The following is a 17436-nucleotide window of genomic DNA, read 5'->3' as shown; positions in this document are numbered from 1 at the left end:
TCCCATGTTCCCTAACAGCAAAGAAGCTCAGAAGTGCTTCTGTGGGTCAGCCAACTGCCGGGGTTACTTGGGAGGAGAGAACAGAGTCAGCATCAGAGCAGCAGGAGGGAAGATGAAAAAGGAGCGCTCTCGAAAGAAGGACTCAGTAAGTGAGCTGCTGCCTGTTCCTCAAATTTTATGATAAAAAGTTTTAAGAAAATAGCTTTTCTGATGATTTTAAAAGGAAAATCCAAGGGCTGGAGAGATGGCTCAGAGGGTAAGAGCACTGACTGCTCTTCCAGAGGTCCTGAATTCAATTCCCAGCAACATGGTGGCTCACAACCATCTACAATGAGATCTGGTGCCTCTTCTGGCCTGCAGGAGTACATGCAGGCAAGACACTGTATACATAATAATAAATAAATAAATCTTAAAAAAAAAAAGGCAAAATTCAGGTTTGGATGAGATACTGGAAAAGAGGAATGGTTGACTGTTTTTATTTTATTTCAATAGAGATTATACCAAAATACCAGGAACTTCTAAATTATGCTTAAAGTTTTTGGCTCATACTTTTTCTGAGCTTTTTGTTGTTCAGGGTAGTGTGTGTGCATCTGTGAGCAGTTCTGACAAGTGTGAAGGTTAAAGGACAGGCTGCAGGAGCCTGTCGCCTATTTACAAGTAGGTCCCAGGGATCTGACTCGGGTCATCAGGCTAGGCAGCAAGCACCTTTAACTGCTGAGCTGTGAAACCTGCCCTGTATGTATTTCATTGAATAAACTTAACTAGTTTATTTAACTGTGTTACACATATTTGGGATTTAGGTTGTTTATTTGAATTTTGCTATTATGAATGTGACTTACTGAGCATGTATATATATATTCTATTTCATTTCTTTTTCTTTTTCCAGTTTTTTGTCAAGACAGGGTTCTCTGTGTAACAGTCCTTGCTATCCTATACTTACTTTTGTAGACCAGGCTGAGTTGGAACTCACAGCGATCTGCAGTGCTGGGATTAAAGGCACATGCCACCACACTGGCTTCATATCTTCATTTTATATGGTTTACTTTTTAACTCCCTTAAGGACAGCTTTTCGGGTTTTGCTTTGCTTTGTTTTGTTTTTCAAGACAGGGTTTCTCTGTGTAACAGGTCTGGCTGTCCTAGACTCACTTTGTAAACTAGGCTGACCTAGAAATCACAGATCACTTACCTCTGGCTCCCAAGTGCTGGGATTAAAGGCGTGTGCCACCATGCCCTGCGCTAAGGACAGCTTTTTCTAAAAAATTTTTTTTGTGTGTGTGTATATGAGTGTTCTGCTTGCTTGTGTGTCTGTGAACTGCAAATGTATCTGGTGCCTGTGGAGGGCAGAAGATGTCATTAGACCGCCTGAAGTTAGGAGTTTCATACTGTTGTGAACCACCATGTGGGTCCGGGGACCCAAACCTATGTCTTCTGGAGCATCAACCAGAGCTTTTAACTGCTTAACTGCTGAGCCATCTCTTTAACCCTAAAGGCCAGTCTTTAAATTTGACATTCGTTGTAAGATGCTCCATCTTAGCATCTAGAACGATATATACTTGAACTACACGATTTCTTTTCCTGCTTCCTGCCCCTCCCTCTTTTTTGTTTTGTTTGTTTTATTTTCCTCTCACTCTCCTTTTGTATGTGTGCCTGTGCCTGGGCTGGGGGGAGGTTTGGGGGTGAGGGACAGGGTGTAGGGGTGTGCCCTGAGAAGTCTGATGACAATTTGCAGGCATTTTTTTTTTCCTCCTTCCACTGTGTGAGATATAACTCAGTTTGTTAGCTATGGAGGCGCCTTTACACACGGAACCATGTTTCTGACCTGATAATTCTTGTGTAGCCTGGGCAGGCCTCAACTCTTGGACATCTCTTGCCTCAAATTCCCGAGATCTTGGATTATAGGGCTGATATACCATGTCCAGCAATGCTGAGTACTGGGAGCCAAACTCAGCCTTGTTGTGTTATGTAGCTATTTTGCCACTGAACCACATCCTCAGGCTTTAAATAATTTCTTGTTCATGTAGTTGATGAGTGAATGAAATTCTTTTCAGATTGATCTTATCAATTTATATTTCTTTTTATTTATGTATGTATTTAAAATGTTCAAGACAGGGTTTCTCTGAATAGGCTGACTGTCCTGGACTAGCTTTGTAGACCAGGCTGACCTCAAACTCACAGCAATCCACCTGCTTCTGCCTCCCGAGTGCTGGGATTAAAGGTGTGTACCACCATGCCTGGCTATAGCTAGTTTTTTTGTTTGTTTGACACAAGGTTTCACTATGTGGCTATGACTGTCCTGGAACTCACTATATAGACTAGACTAGCCTTGAACTCACAGATAGCCATCTGCCTCTGCCTCCTGAGAGCCAAGATTAAGGCTTCTTCACCTGGCTGTCAATTTATATTTCAACAGTAGATGTGATATTATCAGATGTCCTGTTTATATTTTAGATCATTTCCTACCTGCCTTGCTTTATTCCTCCCTCCCTATCTCTTTAGTTAAAAGCACACGGTAGAGGGTCTTCTTTCCTTCCTTCTAGACAAAATTACCTAGGCTGGCTTTGAGGAGTTCGTAGTCTTCTCCTGCCTTGACTTTTAATGTTGATATTACAGTCATGGCTTAGTGGCGGTTGTGTGTGTACATGCATGCATGAGTGTGCATGCTTGCATATGTTCCCTGTCCCCTCCTCCACAACTAGTCTAATAGCATGGCTAGTTCATGTGGTCTTACTTTTCTTTTTCTAAATTACTTGTGAAGCTGGGAATTTTTCCCCCAAGTTGTCTGAGTGAGTGGGTGGATTGTGCTTGTTTCATAACTAGGCGTTTTCTTTGCTGTGTAGGTGGATGGAGAGTTAGAAGCGCTGATGGAAAATGGCGAGGGCCTCTCTGATAAGAACCAGGTTCTTAGTTTATCCCGGCTCATGGTCAGAATTGAAACTTTGGAACAGAAACTTACCTGTCTCAAGCTCATTCAGGTAAGCACTTTGATACTAAATTAATTTTTATTTCTGAATTTGGGGTGGGATATTTAAAATAAAATTTGGCTAATGGAGAAAAGTTAATTATGTTTTAAATGGACATACAAGTTCTTTAGGACTTTGAAAGTTTATACCCTTGAAAAATTACTGAAAAGTTACTATCATCATCATCTTGGTTTTTGGTTTTTTCGAGACAGGGTTTCTCTGTGTAGCTTAGCTGTCCTAGACTCACTTTGTAGACCCCGCTGGCCTTGAACTCACAGCAATCTACCTGCCTCTGCCTCTAGAGTGCTGGGACTAAAGGGCATGCACCACCACGCCCTGCTGAGTTCAGTATTATTACTAGCAGAGCTGGTTTGCTTATCTCTTCAGTTAAAAGCACATGATGGAGGGTTTCTTTTAGTGTAATAATTCATGGTACTTACTGTAGCTCTAATGCCCACGTGTTACTAGTATACTAAAACTATTTACGTTATATCAAAGCAAAGAATTTTACCAGTCATCTCATGTATTCCACTTTACTAAATATGCCATAAGAAAACAGATAATAAGATATCTAAAAATGTCTTCACAGGAGGATTGGTGGTATAGTGTAGTGGTAGAGTTCTTGTCTAGCATAGTGAAACCCTAGGTTTGAATCCCAGCACTGAAGAAACAAAAATGAACAGCCCCAAATATCAGCCAAGAAAGCAAAGAAAAAGCTTTTTGAATAAGAATCTGAATGAAAGAGATTCAGCAAAACAAATTTTCTTACCATTCAGAACAGAATTTTTTTTTAAAGGATTTTTTTTTTTTTAAAGACAGGGTTTCTAGCTGACTTAGAATTCACCCTGTAGACCACACTGGCCTCAAACTCAGGATCTGCTCGTCTCTGCCTCCCAAGTGCTGGGATTAAAGGCATGAACCAACACAAGAGACATTGTTTTTAGTTGTATAGTTATGTTCCTTCAAGTAACTAATTTCATAAGAGAAGGATGACTCATTGGAAAGAAGTGTACCAGTGAGAATGGGATGATGAATGGATACTTGGTGAGTTTGATAAAAATACATTAAAGAAATAATTTCTTAAGCATTAAAATTCTTTTTAGTATTTGTTAGATGTCTAATTGTATTTAATAAAAATATGGGAGAGATGACTCAGTGGTTAAGAGCACTGTCTGCTATTCAAGAGGTCCTGAGTTCAATTCCCAGCAACCACACGGTGGCTCACAACCATCTATAATGAGATCTGGTGTACACAACATACACGCACGCATGCCACATATATATTACCCCACATTTCCTCAAGAATTTGTGTTGTTAATAACTATGAGGGAGGAGAGGTAAGCAACCCTGATGAAGAGAAGGGGGCAGAGGAGATAACAGAAACAGAGAATGAGAATATTCTGGGATGTGTGTATTTGTGAGTGTATTAATTTAAGCAAAGTCTAATTCTCGCCAAGGGCTTTCTCTGACATTTGGACTGGTATTGCCTCCCTTACACCCTGCTTCATGCCCTTTTCCCCTATGAAAGAACACACACTCACAGTCCTGCCTCAAGTCATTTCTGGAGCGTCATGGGTTGTCCTTGTTGTGGATCTGGATGGCAGAGCTTGGTGATGGCCGGGAAAGTAACCAGAAGCTTCAGGAAGAGGTCAGTTCACCTTCCTCCCACATTTCTTAGACTACTTCTGTTGATTGCTTAGTTGGAGGGGATATGATTTTGGTGATTATGAGTTTAGCACTATGCCACCACCATTGTCAAACAATAAAAATGTTTATTATACCTATATCATTCTTGTAGCTATATAACCTTATATATACCTTGGTCTGGTAGTGAGTTTGTCTTTGCTTTTCTTCATAGCATCTTCTAAAGTCAGTTCTATTTACTAGGAACTGTAAGTGTGATGTATCATGATAGTAGTAATTTAGTTTATTGTTAAGACCATTATTTTTAAATTATGGGAAAAACAGAAAATTTGAATTTTTGAGTTCTGAAAAATTACCGACAAGATTTAGAATATCTTGAAAAGCAAAAAAGTATTTTTTCTTTTTTTCTCTTTCTCTCTTTCTGTTCTTTCATTTTTTGAGAAAGGGTTTCTCTGTGTAGCCTTGCATGTCCTGTAGACCAGGCTGGCCACAAACTCACAGAGATCTACCTGCCTCTGCCTCCTGAGTGCTGAGATTAAAGGTGTGCGCCACCACTGCGCTGCACAAAGAAGTGTTTTCAAAGGTCTAAGTAAAGATTAATTGGCAGCATTATTAGTGGATTTGCAACATCCATGATAAGTGTTTATAACTTACCATGACACTTGATAGGTAGCTGTTTAAAAAAAAAATTCATAGTTTCTACTATAACCTCAAAGTTAGTTATTAAATAACTACTTTTGTTTGTTTTGTTTGTTTAATATTGGTTTTTGGAGACAGGGTTTCTCTATGTAGGCCTGGCAGTCCTAGAATTCACTGTAGACCAAGCTGCCCTCAAACTCACAGAGGTCCACTTTCCTCTGCCGGGATTAAAGATGTATGTCACCACCCCCCAGCCAATAAAAATACTTTTAAAAATGAAGTATTGGAGTGGACATGTAGTAATTTTTCTAAGAGATCTAGCAATAAGAAGTTTCTATAAAACAAACAATATTAGGCAGTAATTTGTAAGAAATATTTGCATTTCAGTTTGAGGAGTATGTCTGTGGATAAAGAAAGTCTTTTTCCCCCCTAGGTAGTTATTTAACACAGACTACATTAGAAGATAATTTGAATATTTCAGGTGTGAAAACTAACATTTAAATGCATGGTGTTGTATGGTTCCCAATAACGGGGAGAATTTTATAGAAAAAGAGACTGGAAGTGAGGACTAGTATTTTTTTTTTTTAAGCTGCATAATTTTGGGAATTCTTTGCTTGTAGAGAATATTTATCAGTCACACTGACTGGTGTGTATAGTCATTATGTCTATACCCTGTGTTTTCTAATTGTAGATTAGACTTATTAAAATTTTTTCTTTCTTCTTAAAAGGAAATGCTAGAACCTTGAACTACATCTCTATTTATGAAGACTTAAGTCTTAATTTAGTAAGACAATACTCCAAATGTACTATTCCTGTATGTGAGTCCTGACCTGATGTTTGAAAGGTCAGCTATACAAAATGGTTGATTAAATTTTTATTATGTTTAATCAGATTATAAAGACTTTGGAGCATTTGCCCATTGCTACTAAAAATATGTTGGAAGAAAGCAAAGTACTTCCAATTATTCAGCGCTGGTCTCAGACTAAGACTGCTGTTCCTCAGTTAAGTGAAGGAGATGGGTATTCTAGTGAGAATACATCGCGTGCTCACACACCACTGAATACACCCGATCCCTCTGCCAAGCCAAGCACAGAAGTGGATACAGATACCCCCAAGAAACTCATGTTTCGCAGACTTAAAATTATAAGTGAAAATAGCATGGACAGTGCAATCTCGGATGTAACTAGTGAACTAGAATGCAAGGATGGCAAAGAGGACCTTGATCAATTAGAAACTGTCACTGTAGAAGAAGATGATGACTTGCAGTCACAGCAGCTACTCCCACAGCAACTGTGTGAGGCTAAAATTGAGAATGAAACCACCATTGAAGTCAGTAAATTACCCCCATCGGAACCAGAGGCTGACACCGAGACAGAGCCCAAAGACAGCAGTGGCACAAAACTAGAAGAAACGATTGCTGAGGAAACACCATCCCAAGATGAAGAAGAGGGTGTGTCTGATGTTGAAAGTGAGAGAAGCCAAGAACCACCAGATAAAACAGTGGACATAAGTGATTTGGCCACCAAGCTACTAGACAGTTGGAAAGACCTAAAGGTAAGAAACTATCATTTTTTTCTTGTTATTGTAACTGAATTATTCAGATTCCGCATGCTGCAAACCTAAACAAAAGCTGACAACATTTCTAACCATGAGTATTTCTGAAAAATGGACTATGATCTCTCAGCTAATGATAAATACGTCTTTAGCTCTTTAAGATAAATATGGTTCTTTAAGTCTGTAAGAGCCATAACAGTTAGAGCATTATACAGATAATGTCCTCCTTTTTTCTCACTGAGAACAGTATATCATATTGGTGATTTTATTAATTCAAGGGCTTGTCATATAAAATAAAACAAAATCCTTTTAGTATTAAACTTACTCTTTATGTATTGGGAACAGATATTTAAATCAAGTGATTGGTTTAATAGAAAATTAATTAACAGTGAAAATTAATTAACAGTGAAATTAATTGGAAGACTGATAATTTAGGAACTTTTTGTTATAAAATGATTATGTGACATTTTATTCTAGAAAATATATAAGGGCACTAATTTATTTGCTTTTGTCTCTGAAATTGCCCTGCCCTTAAGTTTTCCTTTTTAGAATTGGACAAAACATGTTACCTAAAGTGGCAGAAGCCAGGCATGGCGGTACAACATTCCTTTAATCCTAGTCCTGAGGAGGCAGAGGCAGGAGGATCTCTGAGTTCAAGTCCAGCCTGGTCTGCAGAGTGTACTCTAGGACAGCCAGGACTAAACATGAGAGAGAGAGAGAGAGAGAGAGAGAGAGAGAGAGAGAGAGAGAGAGAGAGAGAGAGAGAGAGAAAGGGTGGAAATCTGGAAACTTTATGTCATATATGGCATAAATATATTTGGATCTTGAATAAATATGAATGTATAAAAGTTGTAAGTGCTCTGGGTCTGAGGACCCCATGGGAACAGGTTATTTTCTACCTTTTATATTTTCGGTTCTGCCTTTCTTCTCTCAGAGTTAAAGCAATCCAATAAATCAGCAGTCCAGTTTTTTGTTTTGTTTTGTTTCCTTTTAAAAGCAAGGTGACACAAGCTCATCGCCTTGGATTCTGTGATTTGACTGTGTGGAACTTAGATTGAACCCAATGAGTTGGTAGTATGCTGTGCTTCCTGTTCGCTGTGCTGAAACCTTTTCATATACTACTCTGTGCTCTTACTGATGTATGTTACTTTTGGATCGCTAAAAATTTAGCAGAAACTCAGCTTTATTTAATATGAAACGTGACTTTTCATAAATATAAAAGGACGTGTCGTAGTAAGGCTACTTACAGTGCCGTATGTAAACTGCAGGAGTCAGGGTGATGGCTAAGTCAGAAATCCTAGAGTGGGCACCTGCTGGGCCTTTCAGAGCCTGCTTGCTGACAGCAGGGGTCCCAAAGAACGTTCTCTGACGTTTGGAGGCAGCTGTCACATTGCAGGGTGACAGCAATTTAGTGATAATGTTACATAAGTGGACACACAAGACACATAAAGCCACAGTTTCATAGAAGAAGAGAGAATGCTGTTGTAAAGCCTCTGGTCAACTTCTCAGACTGTTAAAATCTCATAAACCTGTCTTAAAATTTGTAAAATGTAAGGCTTTTGTGTAGTGGTTTGTATCTGTAATTGTAAATGTGTAATTTCATCTCTGGGATGTGTTTAGACTGATTAGACAGAACTGGAATAATTAACCTCACCTTCTGAACACTCATTTTCAGTCCTACAAAATTATTTCTCCTCTTCCTCTTTTGAACTCCTACCTGAAAGACCAAAGTAGTTTCACAATAATGTGTATGGTAATGAGATTCTTGACTTCAGGTTTATATTTTATTTATATTTAAAATAAAATGGATTCCTAGATTTTATACTTTGTACTTTTCAACTTCTGAGCATCAAGGGAGCCATTAAATTAAACTCTTTTCTTTTTCAAACTTGTTGGGCATAGCATTGCTGAGAAACATCTTTACTAACTGTGAACTGTGGTGTTTTGTTACATATTGGTGCTGGGGTTCTTAATCCTTCTATTTTCATTAGCGTATACCATGCCTCTCATTTCTAAACTCTGATTACTTTTGCTTTTTGAGTATAAAACAAAACTTTAGGTGGCATTTGGCTAGGAGTCTGAAATCAAGAATTGAACTGCAATATGTTTTAGAGAAACATACTAACCTAATGTGATTACTGTATACCATACAGTCCCGGCATTGGAAGAGTTAACTACTTCTGTCTGACTTCACCTATGTGTTCCAGTAGACACAGGCTGAAAAGAAAATGTCTTACTCTTTCAGCTTTACTAAGCACCTGTGACTAAATAGTGTTAGTGGCTGATACTTAGTTCATACTAAAAAGCATTGATTGTGGCTGTGTTGGCCACTCTAACTCTCCCTGATCTTGTGGGGCTACGACAGTGTTGCTGAGCCTGCATTCCAGTTGTCCTTTCCACTCTGGATGGAGTGAAGAACTGAACAGATAACTTCATACTCTTTAATCTTGGTTTTTGTTGGTGGTTTTTGTTTTTGTTTTTGTTTTTGTTTTTTGGTCACAACAGTCTATAGGGATCATCAGTAAAATGTAAGGGGGTGGGAGGGAAGGGACTGAAGCTTCATGAATTAGTCTTTGTCCTCCCAGATCTGATGATGATCCCCCTTGTAACTTGAACCATTTCCATCTAGCTTCTCAGGGCAGCAAGGAGCTTGTTAACATCACCAGCTGACCATGTGTCTCCTTTTCTCAACTCCATTTCCAACTTCGTGCTGAAGAAAAACGAGAACCTAGAGTGCATTCTGTGAAGAAACAGGAAGATGGTTGGGAAGTTGGATGATGCATGAAAAATATAATAGGTGAAAAGAGGACAGAGGTGGTTAACTCACTGGCGCCGGCATTATTTTGGTGCGTCCATTGCCAACAATTGTTGTCGTTCCGAGAAAATCCATACTTCTGGCAAGAAAGAATTAAGTGAGCTATTTTTTCTATACCTTATATACACAGGACCACTGCGTAGGCTTGCAAGGCATTTACTATACACATTTCTCCTAGAGTAGTCCTCACATTACCTAGCACATTACTACTTACAGACATGTTCATCTTCACATGCAGTTTTGCTTGGCTACATTTTTAGCAGGAGTATGTGCACCTATTTCTGTGTGGGAGAAGAATTGCTGTGCATCATATGCCCTGTTCAAAATGTTGCTTAGATTTCACAAGGCAAAAAGCAGTGATTACAAGTGATAGTTAATTATAACTGGAGTGGAAAATCCTCATTCAATTGGATCATATGAAAAGGAGGTAAGATTCTTATGAATTTGGCAGTTTCAGTTGGTGTTAACATCAAGAGGTTATAATAATTAGTAATCTAAGGAGTTCTCTACAAACACTTAGGTACAGGATGTACATCTATCTGTCCTTCTGGTCACCATGGCCATCTTATTTCTGCCTGGATTAGGTGATTTAGGAATAGAAGCTTCCTATAAGTAATAAGTTTGTACGTCTTAACCACTACTCTTATTCTCTGATTCTCTGATTTCATCTTTTTGTAGAAACTACTTTATTTAAAAATAGACTGTTTTAACCAAGCACGGTAACTCATGCCTTTAGCCCTACCACTTCAAAGGCAGACGCAGGAAGAGTGTGAATTCAAGGCCAGCCTTGTGAGGTTCAGGACAGCCAGGGCTATGAAGAGAGACCCTGTCTCAAACAAAACAAAACAAAACAAAAAATACAAAAAATATTTGGCTAGAAAATTTAACATTAAACTTTCTATAGAAACTTGAAATGTAATTACCTAAACTCACTCCACCACTGTAAAAAAAAAAAAAAAAGATTTCAGCAACATTTGAAAATGAAGTTCATGTCTTATGTTTCTGTGATTAAATTTGATAAGTCTGTAGAGTAAAAGAATAAATACAAAACTTGTATAAAATTACCTCCAGGAAATGCTGCTGTTTTAGATAGTAGCATTGAGAATGTTTTTAGATGTCTTTTTTGTGGGGGGTGGGGGGAGAGAGTTGAGACAGGGGTTCTCTGTGTAACAGAGCCTGCCTCTGCCTCCTGAGTGCTGGGATTAAAGGCATCTGCCAACACTGCCAGATTTAAGTGTCCTGGTTTTTAAAACACAAAAATGTATTAGAACTTACTGGCTTGTTTATGCATTCTTTTTTGCTGTTAAGAGACAGGGCCTAGCTATAATAATCCAGATGCTAGGATAAAAAGTGTGTGCTATAGGTATGTGCCCCTACTCTTAGCTTTGAGGTCCTTTTCCACTTTAAGGTAGGGTCTCACTATGTAGTTCCTGCTGGCCTGGAACTCACTATCCACTGCTTCTGCCCAAGGCAGAGCACGTTTTATTTAGTGGTCCATTTTGTTATTTAAACTACTTTCATCTAAGCCAGTAGCCCAGCTTGTATGGTGGTAGCTTGCAGTCTCCCAGAGGCTGTGGAGAAGGACCATGGGTTAGAAGCCAGCCTGGTTACACAGTGAGATGCTGCCTCAAAAGGCAAAGTACCAGTTAGAGATTGGGGACACTGCTGGTTTTGTTTTTAACCATAGCTGTGCTCCATGATTGTTACTATATATTGGCTGTGGCTACTGTAGTGGTAGACTTTAGTAATTGCTACAGAGAAGTGATAGATTATAAAGATTGTGATATTTGTCCTGTCTTTCCAGAAAAAAGTATACCAAAACCTATTTCAATGATAAAACACAAAATCTGGCTGTTTTAAACATCTTTGCTTCCTAGCTCTCTTTTTTTCCCCCCTCCCTCCCTGAGACAGGATTTCTCTGTGTAGTCTTGGTTGTCCTGGACTCACTTTGTAGACCAGGCTGGCCTCGAACTCACAGCAGTGCAGGGATTAAAGGCATGTGCCACCACGCCTAGCTCTCTTCCTAGCTCTTAATTAATCATATTTTCAAGAAGTACTTACTTCTTTCTGGTTTTGTTTTTGTTTTGAGACAGGGTTTCTCTGTGTAACCCTGGCTGTCCTAGAACTCTGTAGACCAGGCTGCCCTTGAACTCACATTGAGAGTTGCCTGCCTCGGCCTCCTGAGTGCTGGGATTAAAGGCTCGCAACCACCACACCTGACCTGTTTGAGTGTGATACTTGGAACCCATATGGAGGAGAGAACCAACTCCCAGGCATTGTCCTGTGCCCTCCATATGCTGTGATGTCACAAATGCCCATAGATAATCTAGTCACACAAATAGATTTCTTTTGTTCTACAGGTTAAGTAGGTTGTACTGATCTCATCCAGCACTTGTAATGCAGTCTTGCCTTGCTCTTGCTCTTACAGCAGACTCCTCTTTGTTCTTGCTCTCGTTCTTTGTTTTTAATATATTATCCTTGATTATCTTTTATAGATGAGGTTAAGAGAACTGTGTAGTAGCACTGCAAAAGCCCCTTAGCAGCATACAGATTAAGTTCTTGAACCTAGCCTGTGGAAATACTGTTCTGTCTGTCTAATCTTGCCCAACAATTTTTCTTGCACATGAGTCATGTCATCTGTTCGTTTATATTCAACCTTTCCATATCTTCAGACATACTGTTCTCTTAATTTGGGATATCTTTTTTTAACCTTCCTTTAAAAATTTGATTTATAGCTTTAGTCATCCTTCAGTGTAGTAATAAAATGCATTATAGTATTCTTTTCCTTTCTTTATTGTTGTTGCTTTTCAAGACAGGGTTTCTCTGTGTAGCCTTAGCTGTTCTAGACTCACTTTGTAGACCAGGCCAGCCTTGAACTCACAGCGATCTACCTGCCTCTGCCTTCCAAGTGCTGGGGTTACAGGCGTGTACCACCCGTGCCCTGCTTGTGTTATAGTATTCTTAACAGATTATAAAAGTTACTTGCATAGATGTTAGTTTCTTCTTTTTAAGCATGATATCCTCAAGGGCGTGGACCATTTAATGTTTTTATGTTTGAAGTGGTATCTTATAATGTGGCTGACTTGTAACTTGCTGTGTATACCGCCTGACATTATACTTGGTCTGGTGATCCCTCTGCATCCTGGGCGCTGGGATCATAGTTATAGACCACTTCATGGAGCTGGCATGGTTCCTCCCCCCCCCCCCCCCAGTTTATTTTTGTTGTTGGTTTTTTGTTTTTTGGAGACTAAGGTTTCTCAGTGTAGACTGGATATCCTGTAGACCAGGCTGGCCTCTAATACAGAGATCTGTCTGCCTCTGCCTCCTGAGTGCTGGGATTAAAGACCTGTGCCCCCTGGGGGCTGGAGAAATAACTCAGAGGTTAAGAGCACTGCTCTTCCAGAGGTCCTAAGGTCAATTCCAAGCAACCACATGGTGACTCACAACCATCTATAATGAGAAATGGTTCCCTCTTCTGACTTGAAGGTGTACATACAGGCAAAGCACTATATACATAATAAACAAACTGCCCAGCTTCAGGATGGTTGTGAGCCTAGCCTTTAACAGCTGAGCCTTCTCTCCAGCTCCAAGATGGTTTCTTAGTAACAGTTAATTTTACAGTATCTTTGTAGTACTGGTTGAAGTAAGTTACCTCTTAATTGTATTCCCTTAAGAGTTGGTGATGTATTCAGTGTCTAAAATCATCTTCTGGAAGTACAACTTTGCTCATGTCTGTTTCCTTTAAATTTTTTTAAATGGTCTACATTTCTGTTGTTAAGGTTACATTTTTCTTAGTGGGGCTTGCATGCAGAGTCTGAACTCCACCTATGTCTGTAATTTAATCTCAGATCATTCTAGGCCAGCAGTCAGGTCATCTTCTAATATTTTTGTATTTTCTTTTTCTTGAAACACTTTTCTTTTAGATTTCTCTTCTAAGATTTTTCCTTTCCCATGGTGGGAAATGTTTGCTTTCCAAGACAGTATTTTTTTCTGCTCTTTGTATATATATTTCCATCACATCCTTTCCAGTCACTAACAAATGGCATTTCACAGTAGTGCTTGGAGCAAAGGCAGTGATTGGCTTTTGTTTTGGCTTCTGGAGTGTGCTCTGTTTTCTGCTTAGTCTCTGAAGAGCCTGGTACATGTTAGAGTTTGCTGCTTTGTGAATGCTGAGTGAAAAAGTGAATACCAATGTTACGTCTTGACTCTCTAGTGTGAGTTTTGTGTTTGGTAGGAAATCAGAAGATATCATGTATTATTGATGATCTGTGAAGTGTATGGTGGTGTTTAACCAGCTGCAAAACAAACAAAAGGACTATGTAGTCATGACTTAGCTTTTGGGTGAGGGAGGTGACTCTGATTTTCTGATTTAAACCTTGTATTTGTCTCGTCTTTATTTCCCCCTAAATAATAGTGATTTTTTATTTTTACCAAGTAGCCCATAGAATTATGTATTGTTGATAAATACATGTTACATTTCTTTCAGTGTGCTTCTGATTTAGCAACTAGTAAGTGAAATTCTTTCTGTAATTGTAGCAACCATTACCTTAGTGTTTACTCAGTATCCTCTCACCTTAATGTTGTAGTGGTTTTCAGTCTGTGACCTGTGATTGAATGTGGGACATTCAAAACTTCTGAAATCACATGGCTCTCTAGGCTTTTCTGTTTAGTACCTACAACAACTTCTCTAATACAAATGTGTGTAGGTGTCAGATGGGAGAGGAACGATTGTGCTTCAAAAGGTGTTTCCTGGATGACGTGGGCCTCAGTAGGGCCCACTCTTCAACGGCAGGAGGACTTTCATGAGTATATGTTTAAAACATTATCGTGGATAAAATTATATTTGAAAAGTGTAAGGAAAAATCCTAGATCTAAATTAAATTTGCCTAGAAAAATAAATCTAAAATTGGAGAAACATTTAACCTTGACTGGCTACTCATTAATAATTACTATTCTATGTGAATATGTTTTTCTCACCTGCACAAGTATTTGGTACTCGACTTTGAATCTTTGACAGCAGGAACTGTGTTAGCTGTTAACTTTCAATGCTTCATGAGTTATTCTAAGCCCAGCAGATACGTACAGAATACAAGTGAGCCTTGCTAAGGGAGAGTCTTTGGATTTTAGTCAGGATGGGCAGGACTTGGGGAGGAGAGGGTAAGAAAAACAACCATCAATCAAAGTATAAAGAAGTAAGAGGACTTTGCCAAACGCCAGCATCTTAGCAGTCGCCTCTTGGGTAACCAGGTCTTACCTCAGAGCATGTTTGGTGTGCAAGACCAGTCCTTTGGTACTATACCTAGAGCTGTTTCTGAGATAAGTGATCTTTTCCTTTTCTTTTAATTTATAAAAGCCTTCTTGTATGCCATGTAAAATGCATATAATGAAATGTCTCTTTCCCGCTCTTGTCTCCTATGGTGGTTCTCAGGGGCAATCAACATACTTTTGAAATTTTATCTTTTGCAGCTTTCCAGAAAGAAATCATATTATGCATATATGGCCAGCTTTTTATTCTTTATTTTTTAGTCAGGTTTCAGTATGTAGCCCAGCTAGGCATGGAACTCAGTCTGTCTTTAAAACTAAGGCCTGCCTGCCTTTGCTTCTTAAGTGCTGGCCATCACCCTCAGCCTGCTTTTTTTACACTTCTAGTTTATATAAATTATAGCTATTTTTTACAGTAGCTTATAAAGAATATTTTTTAGGTAAGTTTGGTATTTGGTTATATAAATATACCTTAGTTTAATCAGTTTCTTATTATATCCCATGTATATATCCCAGTCCTTTCTTTGACTTAACAGTAGATACCTAAGTATTCATCCTTAAGCATTGCTGAGTTGTCTGCATTATTTGTTACTTTGATAAGCATCCATATTGTTTGACCAGGGGAGGTGAGACAGAGTTTCTCTGTGAAGCCTTGGCTGTCCTGGATCTTTCTCTGTAGACCAGGTTGGCTTCAGATCTGCCTGTCTCTGCTGGGTTTAAAAGTGTACACAACCACCGCCTGGTGTGGTTTAACTTTCAGAGGGAGCAAGAAAAAGAGAAGAAGAGGGTGTGAGAGAGAGAACACATACAGCCCATGTTTCATTCTCTCAGAAAGTAAATAATTTTTAACTAATATGGTACAGTACATACTGTTGACAATTAGATATGACACAGAATGTAGAACTAAAGTCTCAGAACCTGCCCATCTGATGGAATTTTGTGGCAGTTTTTCCAAATTCTATTGCCATGAGCTAAGAGTGACTGTCTTTTGGCTAGTAGGTTTTTTCTTACATTGTTTCCTCTCTTTTTATTACTGAATATATATTATTAATTATGTTGTCTGTACGTATGTGTGTACATGAGTGCAGATGCCAAAGAAGGCAAAGGTGTCATACACCTTGGAGCCGGAGTTACATGAAGTTCTGAGCCACTTATAACATGGGTTCTTGGACTTGAACTTGGATTCTCTTCTGGAATAGTACATGCTTTTAACTACTGAGCCATCTCTCCAGTCTTGCTTTGTTATTTTTTCTTCCTCTGACCTGCTGGGTTTCCTTTTTTAAGATGTAGAACAGCCTGCATTTAGGAGGGAGTAGATAATAGGTTTCTGTGTGGGTTTAGCTTCATAAAGTGGAAGATTTAAGTTAGTCAACTCCTAATCTTGCATATATCCTGATAACACTGAGTCCATTTATTTGTAGGTAGTAAATGTTTACTACAGTTAAATTATCAACAGTTAGTAATTTATTTTGTGACTGTAAGAAATATTTGTTTTTTTCAAGACAGGGTTTCTTTGAGTAGCCCTGGCTGTCCTGGACTCACTTTGTAGGCCAGGCTGGCCTCAAACAGAGATTTTCCTGCCTCTGTCTCCCTTAGTGGCAGAATTAAAGGTGTGCACCTGACTCAAGAAATACATTTATAAAAATAAACAAACATGTAGTTTGGGCTGAAGAGATGGCCCAGCAGTTAAAAACATGTATGAATGGCCCATCTATTCTTTGTTTGATTTGAGTACCTAGATTACATAGTATATTCAAATAGTTGTTAAACATTTTCAGAGTAATTATACAGTGTAGGTTGTTACTGATAAGTAGTAGGTTTACTTTTCTTCAAGTCTGGTTACTGACAGTCAAACAACTGAAGTGTGTTCAAGAGTAGAGCAGCAAATTCAAATGTGTTTTCTCAGCATGCAAAAGCAGCTCAAGAAGAAAGAGAATCTGGATGTTCTGAGCCAAGGTAGTTCTTTCCTAAAGGTATGAGAACCTTTTTTTTTTTTTAAAGAAAAGCCTGTAAGTAATTCAGAATTTCTCAGATTTCACTGTGGGCATCATTTATAAAAGGAGCTTTTTACAAAGCTAGTTTGTCTTGGCTGTGGTTACTCTGAAAGGCTTCCTGGGGCATTTGCAGCTGTGGTGCAGAATCACAGTTCTAATGAAAGTCCTTAAACATAGGAAGGGGTGGACTGTAGGAGCTAACAGAATGGAGGCATCTACATTTGTGCATTAATCTCAAGAGTATTACTCTATCCCAAATAATGCTGTCAGCTATATTGTGTGTCATTTAGTCATGCAGGTGTGTTGGGGTTTGACCCTTACAGCATGATGTGAATAGATAGCTAAGCTATCCATTGTAAAATGGAGGGTTGTTCTATGGATGAATCCTTCCAGTTCTTTTTTTTTTTTTTTTTTTTTTTTCTCCTTCCCTTTTGAGGGGGTGGGAGAGGTGCTGGTCACTGAGCTGAGGGCCTTGCACATACTTAAACCAGCACTGTACCATTGGGCTGCTTCCTTTACCCCAGAGGTGTATTTTGAAGCTCAAATTAGATAATACATGTGAAGCAGT

At 38.9% G+C, this 17436-nt stretch overlaps 1 protein-coding gene and 1 long non-coding RNA gene across 9 annotated transcripts in view; one reads left to right on the top strand and one right to left on the bottom strand.

Moving 5' to 3' along the window:
- The window catches only part of SETD2 (SET domain containing 2, histone lysine methyltransferase), a 95756-nt gene that overhangs the window by 37903 nt on the left and 40417 nt on the right, over positions 1-17436 (top strand). For 7 of the 8 annotated variants that reach the window (XR_014773594.1, XM_084752550.1, XM_084752553.1 and 4 more), the window contains 4 exons: positions 19-145; positions 2838-2972; positions 4489-4608; positions 6135-6797. Coding sequence is in view for 6 of the 8 variants with exons in the window: in XM_084752550.1 (XP_084608676.1) it covers positions 19-145; positions 2838-2972; positions 4489-4608; positions 6135-6797 (1045 nt within the window). In the remaining 2 variants the exon portion in view is untranslated. Of the gene's footprint in view, positions 1-18; positions 146-2837; positions 2973-4488; positions 4609-6134; positions 6798-9426; positions 9644-17436 lie in introns of all 8 variants that reach the window. The other variant, XR_014773595.1, reaches the window with a different exon arrangement.
- Positions 9399-16864, bottom strand: LOC311580938. Its single transcript, XR_014773602.1, has 3 exons — positions 11674-16864; positions 9625-9691; positions 9399-9537 (listed from the first exon to the last, which is right to left on the bottom strand). It is a non-coding gene; the product is annotated as an uncharacterized lncRNA (long non-coding RNA).

The sequence above is a fragment of the Acomys minous genome (genome assembly GCF_964271855.1).
Source record: "Acomys minous genome assembly, chromosome: 13".
Lineage (NCBI taxonomy): Eukaryota > Metazoa > Chordata > Mammalia > Rodentia > Muridae > Acomys > Acomys minous.
Note: the sequence above shows the minus strand (reverse complement) of the source record. Positions and strands in the feature narration are given on the sequence as shown.